Source organism: Apis dorsata, unplaced genomic scaffold (genome assembly GCF_000469605.1).
Source record: "Apis dorsata unplaced genomic scaffold, Apis dorsata 1.3 scaffold_102, whole genome shotgun sequence".
Lineage (NCBI taxonomy): Eukaryota > Metazoa > Arthropoda > Insecta > Hymenoptera > Apidae > Apis > Apis dorsata.
In genome coordinates this window covers 562,617-574,104 of record NW_006263400.1, presented here as the reverse complement: position 1 = coordinate 574,104, position 11,488 = coordinate 562,617, and the positions used below count along the sequence as shown (strand labels likewise).

General features: G+C 36.5%; 1 protein-coding gene across 1 annotated transcript in view; it reads left to right on the top strand.

Moving 5' to 3' along the window:
- The window catches only part of LOC102676999 (suppressor of lurcher protein 1), a gene marked incomplete at its 5' end in the record, with an annotated part of 299,191 nt that overhangs the window by 86,758 nt on the left and 200,945 nt on the right, over positions 1-11,488 (top strand). Inside the window, 2 exons of the mRNA XM_031508827.1 lie at positions 6,398-6,554; positions 8,520-8,579. Of these exons, the coding sequence (XP_031364687.1) occupies positions 6,398-6,554; positions 8,520-8,579 (217 nt within the window). The remainder of the gene's footprint in view (positions 1-6,397; positions 6,555-8,519; positions 8,580-11,488) is intronic.

Genomic DNA, 11,488 nt, shown 5'->3' with positions numbered 1-11,488 from the left:
CTCGACGGGAGATATCCCCCTCCCCTCCCCCCTCGCCGTTAGAACGAATGCGAGGATTATGCAAGAATGTGGCAGCGGCACGCAGCGCCACACTCGCTCGATCCTAGGAGACACGTTTCAAACTCGATCCCGTTGCGAAGTTTCTTAACTCTTGAACCGCGCGCATGATCCCTGCGAGGCGTCTTTCCTCTCTCCTCTCCCCCCTCCTCCTCCATTCCATTTGTTCCGCAATTCTTCCCTTCGCCCCCTTAACTTTTCTATTTTCCCCGTCCTCTTTTTCCTCCTTTTATTCTTTCTCTCTCCTCTTCCTCTTGTAGTCTCCTCTCTCTATCTCTGCTTTTTTCTTTTTTTTTTTTTTTTTTTTTGGTAGCCAGTACTCACTCTCATTTTCTTTGAGAATGTCTGAAGATGCGACGTGAAATTTTATGCATCGACAGGTCGGCATGCGCGACACCCCCTCCGGCATTGCGGTGGCGTGTAAAATATTCAGATGAGATCCGCTGGCCCCCCCCCTCTCCATAGGAACCTGAATTTCGCGTACCGTGTAATATCCGCGTGTATCGTGAAACGTATTATAACGTGCGATATTTCGCGACGTTTCGTGATTTTATTCCTATTTCCCCATTTCGCTTCTTCCTGGATGGACTTTGGATTTTCATTCGTTCCAATGGGGTTTTTTTATATTTTAATCTTAAATTGGAGAGATTCGAGGACGTTGCGTCGAGGACGGAAGCTGTAAAATAATAATTTTTATCATATGGGTAATAATATTGTAATAATCTTTGAGATATGACCAGGCAAGAGGGATATTAGGAAAAAATATTCGAAATGTTCAATTCTATTTCGGCCTACTGTTTGTTGAACGTTTTTGTGATAATTTATAAAACTTTCTTAATAGGGAAAAAGATTGAATACTTTGAGGCAGAAGTTATTGGAAAAGGTAGTGGAAAGTTGTTGAACGAGATAATATTATAAACACGTATAAACACGTTACTTTTATCATATTTTTCTTGAATTTGGTTAAAAATGTTTTCCACAAGTTAATAATAAATTTGATCCGGCGAAGATTTCGAAATTCGTATGTAACATTCTCACCTTTGAGAGTTTCACGTTCTGCCTAACGAACGGAAACATTTTTTTGAATTATTTTATTTTATTATTTTTCTTTTTTTTTTTTTCAGTGGCAGGAATATGCAAATTCGGAGAAAAGTTCTTGTCGATTTTCAATGTTTGACATCACGTTTCGTGTTCACTTTGTCATCGGAGTTTTCGATAGTCTCTCGTCGCCATGTAAAATGAAAAAGTTGGAAGCGTAGAAGGAACAGAAATTTTTGCCGAGTGAAAATTTTCACATTCGCGTTTTGCGCCAACTGGCCAACTGGTTATGATTTTCAAGTATGTTTCTCTCTTTCCGTATTACCCAATTTCATTCACTCGAGCAAACGAAGTGTAGTGAAAAATTTTTTTTTTTAAATGGAAAAAGAAAAAGTCATCTACGGATTTCATAAAAATTTTCCGCTCGAGAATTATAAACAGATTCTATTAAGAGTTTGTGTACAACACCGTTCAAAAATCATAGCGCAGCTTTTTTCAATTCGCTTCAAAATTGAAGGTAGAAATGAAAGGACGCGAAAGAAAACCTTTTGGAAACAAAACTGGATAAAATTGATAAATTCAACTTTGCTATTTCATCAATTGGAAAAATCATTCGCCATAAAATACCTGTAACAAAAATTTCTATAACCTTTTGTACAACATTTTATCCTCTAAAAAATATAAACATCAAAATTTAAAAAAAAAACTCGTGGCTATGCAACAATATAAACGTTTAAAACGCGCGTTCATAGATTCCTACACGTAGCGTAAAATTATGTTGAAAATTTTAATCAAGAATTTCCCCCTGCATAAAGCTGTACACGATGTCTTAAAGCCGATTTATGAGAAGCTTTCGTAAGAGGCTTTATTAAAATGTACGTGGAAGGACGCGTACAAAACAGCATCGAAACGTTGAATGCTGGTATATCGTGACCAATATTTATATCGTAGCTTAAAAACTACGAAAATTGCTTCTTACGTACAAAAGTTTAATGAAGTTCAGTATTAAAGATTAGTCCAAAAATAAAAGTCTTCTCTTTCAAGTAATTTTTGTTCTTAAAGCATAAGAAACGAGGTAATCATTATCGCAATCCATAAGAATTTGAATTATTTCCTTTCTTCATCCGCTTCGTTCTCAATATCGAAACGAATTGACGCGAAGGCGGAACGAAAAATTATAAATTAAAAAGCAGTTGAAATTCTTATCCGGCAAAAGTAACCGCACGAACAGTAAGCGCTTTGTCGATACAGTTTCCCAAATGGTTGTTCACAGTCGCCGTCACACAAGTTAACTAGAATTTCAAGGGTTAGGGAGGAGAGGGGTGGTGGGCATCAAAGTCCGGGAATGGGTATGCGATAACTGAAATTTTCATCGGTTGGAAATTTCACGGTGTCGGGTTCCTGTGTAGTCGTTAGAAAAAGCATGCACATGCCTGCGAAAACGTAGAATATTAGCACGCGCGAATAATAGCTGCGCGTTTAACCGCTCTTTAACGATATTGCCAAATAAAATTCACGGTGCTCAACTTTGTTTTTCGAACGTTTGTTTTTCGCTCTATTATTTTATACTACGCTTCTTTATTGCGTCTGAACAAGCTCTTGTCGATTGGCAGGATCTAGCGCAAGGCTTGGGAGAATTAAACCGGATTAAAATTAGAAAAACTTTGAATCGCTGTAACTTTCAAGATAATGAATTTTTATCGACGAGTGAACGATCATTGGAAGCGTGGAACTTTCTTCTTTGAAATACTTTTTCGTTTATCTCGATACGACTCTCGGTTCTCGAGATATCGTCGTGCAAAGGAAAAGTAATTTTTCGTCGTTTACCAGTTTCTTTCTTGTCGCTTCTCGCTCGCATTCTCGCTAATCTTTTCCAAATTCTAGACACAATGGAAGACGCGAGGAAATAGTTCGCGGTTTATAATCTCCATAAAGAGTAAAACTTTGAGTCCTTCTCAGTAACGGATTGAGACAATCAGAATCGAATCGAAAAGTCACTTCAATGGCATGGTTTCCACTATCTTCCGAAGTAGATATTAATGAGAAAAATTTGCAATTTCTTTTCCACAATTGTGAGCAAAGTGACGAAGCGTATAATGATATATTATTTGTCATAAAAAAAATATTTATATAAATACCTATGTATTTCTCAAAATTTAATAATAAATATGGATTTTAATTAAAATAAAGCCAATTTCACGAAGGCGTAGTTATCTTGTTAATTAGTTTTATCAACTGAATATGCGCACAATTCAGTTTTCGTTTGTTTTGTCGGTATAACTCATTTATCTTAAGATGGCTTTATTAAATTATATTATTATGACGAAGCTAGTACACCGATGTTGTCGGAAGTTGTACAACTTCGTATAAAACGATACACGATAATCTATTTTTGTCCCTGTTCCTTTGTACTCGCAAGAATAGACATTTGTTGTATTATTCGTTTTGTCTCGAATCGCTTAAATTTAAAAAGAAAAAAAAAAAAAAATTGAAATTTTCTCGTTAAAAGAATCGAAACAAAAAAATATTTGTGCGCATACATCGAGATTACATATATTGAAAAGATTACGCGTTTATTTTCTTTCTTTCTTTTTTTTTTTTCTCTTTTTTTCTAAGTAAGCGTTCCAATGTACGCCTTTGTCCCGCGCACACAGCCTGCTAACGAGTTTTCACTTTCTTTGGCGAAAGAAGTGTTTCACGGATTCTCTTTTTCTCGCCCTTCCGACCCACCGTATGGTAATGTTCAACTGCATGAATATGCATACAGAGCACTTAATCGTGTCGTGTCATTTAACTGCGAGACTGCAACTTTCCAAGTCCTTTCAGAATTTTTAATAACAGGCATTTCTAATTTTAGCGATAAGAATTTAAGGCGTCGGTTTTCGTTCTATATATCGGAATCTTTAATTTAAATTATCCATACACAACTGATTCCACACTTTTCAACTGATGATTTTCTAACAGGTACTATCCACTGATGTAGCAAATTTAAAAGAAATACTTTTTACGCAAAAATCTAAACATTCCATCGCGTCATTTATCCTTTCGTTGATAAACGACTATGCTTCCCTCAATTTACCCCCTACCCAAGTACACTCATAAATATTCCACCGAAGAGGGGGGTTGACAACTTTCCTTACCCCGACTAATTGTTAGTGTATATAACTTCTCCCGTCCCGTGAATGCTGTTATATCAACTTTGGAAATTCTGGTGGATAGTATTCGGTCCAAGAATAATATCCGTAACGATGTTACCAATTAATTCGTCGTACGATAAATCGACGGAAAATCTTAGAATCCATTCTTCCGAATATTCGATACATTTGCAATGAACAATATATTTCAAGTATAATTTTTAAAAATTTCGATCGAGATAATTTCAATCAATTAAAATGTTCTTCGAACAGGATTTATGCATATTCCAAAGCTTTATCAACTTTTCTCGTAGGATGCTGTCGACCATTTCGAGCATCCGTGTGTGCACCTATTTTCTATATATATAATATTTAAAAGATTGAGAGGAAAGATGGATCGAATACTTTACGTGGAAAAAATCCCAATGTCTCAATTTATTTCCCTCTCGATAAGATCGTAATTCCAACTTTCATTTGCTCGATCTAGCGCGCATCGTGTAATACCACTTACAGGTGTTGACGTGTCATTACGTTGGGCCACGATTACGTCGCTCAACTGTCCCTACAACAGATAATCGTCATTTGTCAAGATAAGTAAGTAGTTGCGGTGTGTCGTGTAATAGGGAGCGTATAAGCAGCCACGAGCATCTTGTTCTCTTCCCTTTCCTTATTGTGACGAGATTATACAGCAGAGGAATATAGCTGCTGAATGGATAGCATAGGAGATATACCTGAAGGTGAAATCGATGATAATAAATAAGTTGGAGCAATGTCGAAGAGGAATATTTTTTTTTTTTCCTTTCTTTCGTTCTCTCTTTCTTTCTTTTTTCTTTTGTTCCTTAATTAAGTCGATCCGTTCTCTCGATGACTTTTTAAAAACCTGCCCGCCCCTCCTTTGTTCCACGGGGAACAAAGAAGAGATTATAAGATTCTGAGGAAGCATAGCATTCGAGCATTATATACTTCTCGCTCGCTGAATATTCGAATATTAATATAAAAGCTGGAAAATAATTGGAGAATTTTTTTTTTTTACGATGCTATTCCGTATATAAAGTCGGAGAGAGTATTTCTCGCGACTTATAGCGACTCGGCCGACCGTGTTTTGCACTCTAAGAGGGACAACTGGACTGGTGGTTCCGTGATTTTATTTCCCAGTAAAAATGAAAAATCTCTCGTTGAAAAAAAAAAAAAAAAAAAAAGAAGCGACGATTCATCAATCTTGTGTCCTTTGTGATTCGAGAAAGGATCCTTGTTGTCGCTCGTAAAAATTTGAAAGAAATATCTGGCGAAGAATTTTGACAAGATCAACCAACACTCGAACGATTTCAATCCGCCATTTCTATCCCATTATTAATTAAATTGGAACGGTTGTTCTATCCGGTTACACGAAATTTCTGGCTTCGAACATCGGGATCGAATACAGCTCGATATCAGAAATGGGAACATTCCTAATTGGGAATGCGTTGAAATTGGAAAGTCTCTGTCGAAACGAGTTTCGAACGGGTTCTGCTAGAGTTTCGGCAAGGCCGAAATTTCTGATGTACCACCCCGTGTGAAAATCCGTGCGAGATTTGCCGAGCGAAAGTTTGGAACGCGTGGCGAATTTCCCGTCGCGATCGCACGGTGACAAAATTATCCGCATATTTGGAAATTACTCGTTGTCGACGGAAGGAGAATGGTGACGTATAATTGAAGCTTTCTTTTTTTTTTGTTTTTTTTTTTTAGCTCGAAAATAAATAAATTTGAAAATTCGTACCATTCGTGCGAAACTTGACTGATAATTATTGATCGAATGCATCGGTGGACAATCGATAGAAAGTTATATAGAAGAAAAAAAAAGATAAATGTAAAATTAAATTTGTACAAAAAAAATTTAATCAAAAAATTGTCCGGATACGCGGGATAAATTTGATTTCCTCGTAGAAACGAAATTTAAAATGAAAAAAAATTTTAGCCATTTCTTCACTTCCATTTAATTTTTTCGCGCACGACTTTTCGTTTCTATCGATAAAAATTAACGAAAGAATCTCTTCTCCGTGAAAATTCCGTTTCCTTGATCAAGTCTATATACCCTTAATCAACTCTGATGAGAACAGTGGATGGATTTTGTTTCAAAAAAAAAAAAAAAAAAAAAAAAAAAGAGGTGATCGCGCCATTTCTGTTTACAGGATTGTTCGAGACGGACGGCGTGTTGATTCCCGGCACGATGTGCGACCTCGAGTTTGTCAGCTCGCAATCAAAACGGCAATACGGCCGCTTCTACTCGCCACGGTACCCGTCCTCCTACCCAAAGAACATCCGGTGCTCGTACCTCTTCCGGGCAAGGTAACTACTCTGACCCACTATCGAGCTTGCTGCAAACTGATCCCGACATAATCCACATATAATGCATCTTGAGGCCAATCTCCACTCCCGCCATATATCTAATGCCCCCGCGCATTTACCTAACCGTTCCTATCTGTAATCGAGATGCCAGTTAATTAACACCTGATCCGAACGTATCCTCTATCGACGCTTCGTCCACTGATTGATTAATCTAGCCTCGTTGTATTGTCATTGTTATTATTCTTATTATTATTAACTCAAGGGCTCAAGGGTTAAAGAAAAGTTGGTCCAAATCGTTAATCGTTCGTTGGAAAATCGTACGCGTCGTGCGATGATCGTGCGAATTTATTTCGCGTCACGATTCTTTCTTTGCGCATGCGCCTCGAGAAACGGGCACCGCAGAGACATCTTTCTCCCCCCTCCGGAATCGTCACTCACAAAATTCCAACGCGTATGGAACGCTCTCTGCAACACCTCTTTTAAAATCGCGTAAAGCGACAAGGAAAATAAGTGTCCACGGGCAGTTAACGTGGATATGTATCACGTATGCGCTTAAGTGTACTTCAGGAGCGGCGATAAATTCGACGATAAACTCGATCGTACGGCGGATTCTAAATCTCATGGCGGATTCAAAATACAAATGACCGTTCTATATTATTTCAAAGATGATCAGTCTCAATTTTGTTATTCTTTCTTTTATTTCTGTTTTAATTTGTCACAACAACTTGTAACAATCTCTTCATTCGTATCTAATTACGTTAAATATTCTCGACATTTCCAAAATTATTTAATTATATTATAAGTTTTCTCATAAGTTTCTTTCTTTCTTTTTTTTTTTTTTTTATATGAAATGAATACACACAAATTCATCTCTCTTTATTTCGCTTACGGATTGGAATCGTTTGGGACGTCTTAATAGGATAGAAAAGTGAATATTCTCTCGAAACTGAGAAAAATAATTATTTTGAATTCGGGAGATGACGATTCCTCTCGCAAAATAATATTTAGTTGAAACGTATCTCTATTACGCTTTGTCTCGCAAATTTTCCGGCTGCCGTAACTTTTCTCGTTTGTCATCTTCGCTCCTCGTTGCGTTTCGTGCCTGAAAGTTTACACCACGGTTGTGTCGCGGTTATTTTCTGTAAAGGGTGGACAGGATGAAAAGAAGTGTCAGAAACATTGGAGACGGCTGAATATTCTTGAACGCGGATCTATATGAAATATGACTTCGCGGCTATGGTTGAAGACAGACGTCGACAGGTGTGCGACACTCACCGATTGCCTTGCTTGAGAAAGGAGATACGAAATTGGAAAATTTTGTTTTCCAATTGGTTAAACGGGCGCGAAGAATAAGGTTTCGTTGTTGAAGATTAGAAAAGTGGAATAAAGGACATTTTTTTTTTTTTTAATAACGGTAATTATTATTGGAATTTAAATTTTCGAAGAACTTGGCAGTTTGAAAGTTGAAAGTTTTCAAAGTTTTCTATCGATTTTTCGAGAAAAAAGAACAGACTTTGAATATTTTCATTTTTTTTAAAAATGTTTTGAAATCAATCTCAGCGAAGTAAAAGTTTTACAAGTGCAATTTTTCTGTTTTCAACAGTGGTAGAAAATAATTAGATTTCTTCTGGGATCCCTCCCTCCCCCTTCTGCCCCCTCAGACCCTTTTTCTTTAATTCGATTATATTCTATTAAGTTTGTCGGATACAGGTTTCCAAAAGCAATTATTTGTTTCTTTCAGAAGAAAGAAAGTTTTTCTCCAACATTTCATTTTACGCGAAAATTTCGTTATCTCTCGTTATTTTCTTTTCATTTATCAATCTCAAAACTCGGTTTTATTTATCAACTCTGTACATTCTCCCCCTGCAATTTTTGCCCCTCCTAATCCCCCGTTTAATTAAATTATCGAATTCGATCCATTTAAAAAAATGTTTGCTTGAGAGAAACGTTTTGATTTGATTACAGGTTAAAGGAGAGGATACGTTTATTTTTCGAAGAAATTTCTTTACAAAAGGGAGACTTGAGGTAAGGCTTTCTTATATTTATTATATTTAAGACTTTTTACCTTCGTTCATTTTCTATATAGATAATATATTTTAACAAAAAAAAAAAAAAAAAAAAAAAAAAAAAAAAAAAGAAAAAACCAATTACGTTTAATATCATCGCGTTATTATTCCTTCGATAAACGAGTCAAGTAACTCGATTACAACTGAGATTATTCGCGATGGCGAAACGCAGTGCGAATTCAATTTGAAATTTCAGAAACGTGCAACGCTTGCGTAGTTGGCAAACCAAATAGTAAGGCATAGAATTTAATAATACTAATTTTATGAATATAAAATTTCGACTCATAATTTTGTTTCCACGTATTTCATTATGTTTTATTTAACTTTCTCATATAAATCATGATTTTTTTGTTCCCGACCCGAAGTTATACCTTGAATCTCTCTACACCAAGAAAAAAAAAAAATTCGTCCGAAAATATAAAAATTAAACGCAGGAAGGCAAATAATAATATTTGCATCAAAATATCTATTGAAATTTAAAAACTATAAATGTTATTTATTTTATACATTCGAAAGTAGTATATATTCGTAACGATATTTCCGGTTTCATAAGCATTTTTTCAACATTTAACCTCTTTGTTTCATCAATCTTCGTGAATATTGATATCTATAGATATTTTTCAAAACCTGACAAAACAATATTTTTCTCTAACAAATCGTATCAGGCATTTATTTGTTCTTTATTTTCGAATAATTAATTAACAAATCAATGCTCTCCAAATTAAACTAAAAAACGAATCGTGTCATCTCTATCCACATATCCGCCATCGCGAATTTTCCTTCCCGATAATAGTTTGAACAGAGTTTGTAAAAGCGAGAATGGCCGTCGGAATCATACTAGCAACTTTGCCGCGTGTTATTGGACAAAGAAAATCGCTTTTGGGGTTTCGAAGTTTCGAAGATGTGTAGATGGAAAGGGAAAGGGACGACAAGTAAGAAGAGGAAGGAACTTGGTGAAGAAAGAGAGAGAGAGAGAGAGAGAGAGAGAGGATTAAAGTCGTGAATTGGCCAAGTGCGAATCGAAGTCGCGTTAACTGTTAAACCTTGCTGTATCTACTCGAGCATCGATGATTCATAACTACGAGAGAAAACTCAACTGTGCAAATACGATCGTCGAAAGACACGTTTAACACACGAATTGTACGAAGAATCGATCCTCGTATTACGGAATTTCTTCGAAATTAATTCATCGAAAAATGAAAATTTCTGAATCGAATCAACGTAGAATTTATTTACTTGTTCTTTGCTCGTGATTCGATCGTTAGAAAATTTTTTGAAGAAAAGAAGAAATCCTGTCCACGCGATTATTCATTTTCGATCTTTTTTTTTCTCTTCGAAAAAAGTATAAATTACAAAAGTTCAAGACGAACAAATATGGATATTTCAATTTTTCGCGAATAATTCGATGAACGTTTACGAAATTATTCCAGGTCGAATGTCAAAACTTTACTTTCCCCCAAAACCGTGAAATCACATTTCCAATAATCCGGATTTTACACGCTTGATTCCCGCTTTGTTATGCCACGCGATACGAATTCTCGATCGAACCGTAATTCCGTAATTCAAAGGTTGAAAGATGGAAAAGGAAACGCGACGGATTATCTCTAACCTCGACGATTTTATTAATTTAACACGAACTGTAATAATAATAATAATAATAATATTCACCGAAAAACATTCCGTTCCGCGTTGCCGCTCGGTTAAAAATCTGATAAATTTTAAAAACCGCCTGCCCACGAGAGAGCCACGCTCCTGTGCGTCTCCACGCTCCCCTCTACTCTACGGTGCTTCCACCACGCGCTGCTAATTATGAGTTACGACGCCTGTCGGTTATTAACGTTTACGAGTTAACGAGGCGCGATAACGGCCGAGGCGCAAGAATCGGCCAACGTTCCGCCCAAACTTTTCTATTTAAAAGTTTGGCAACATTGTATTCCGCTCGTAGCTCGATGGTATGTCAAACTTCGTAAACGGGAAGGGGGAGTCTGGACGGATTAAACACGCAATGAAGAGATTTGCGTGCGCCCGATAAACTTCCCTTGGATAGTATTATTTTAGTAAAATTTTTTTCTCCTCCTTCTCCTCCTCCCCTCGCCTTCGTTCGATCGTTTGTTCAAACTTTAATAGGATACGAACAAGGTAACGGTAGAAAGTAAAGTTTTTTTCGCACGATACATCACGATACGCGCATCGTCGCGGATCAAGCGTTACGAAGTATAACTCCACTCAATTATTCTTCCCTCTTTTCCTGTTTTCGAGAAATGGAAGGCTAATCTTTGAATAGTTCAAATAGAAGCGTTTTCATTACGTGTCTCGTTACGTTCTATAGGATTGAAAGATAGAGAAAATATTTTTATTAATATTAAGATAGAGGACTCGCCTTGTTCGTGATCGATTGTCGATGGTTTTTGAATTACTATTTCGATTCTTAAGTAGAATTTTATCTGAAGAGAGAAAGAGAAGGGGAAGTCGAGGATCGATGAGAAAATTTGTTTTATGAAGAAGAAATAATTATAATAAAAAAAAAGATCGATGATTACATTTCGAATAATTGAAATTGAGAGGTAAAGAAACGTGTTCAATCGTATCCCGTTTTTTCTCCCTCGATAAGCAGATTTTCCCTCTCCCCGTATTTGCATATCGAATTGAGGGACTACGAAATAATTCGTCGTGTAAATCCGCATCAGAGAGATGTGCTTTGTTGCAGAAACGTGGCGTCTAACGTGTATGCAACAGCCCGCAACATTACATCTTTATCGATCGATAATATCGAGCCCATCATTCTTCCAAAGAAGCTTATTGCGAATTCTCGCGGGAGAAAATGATTTTAAAATTTTCATTGTTCATTAATTTTAATGCATCACGATC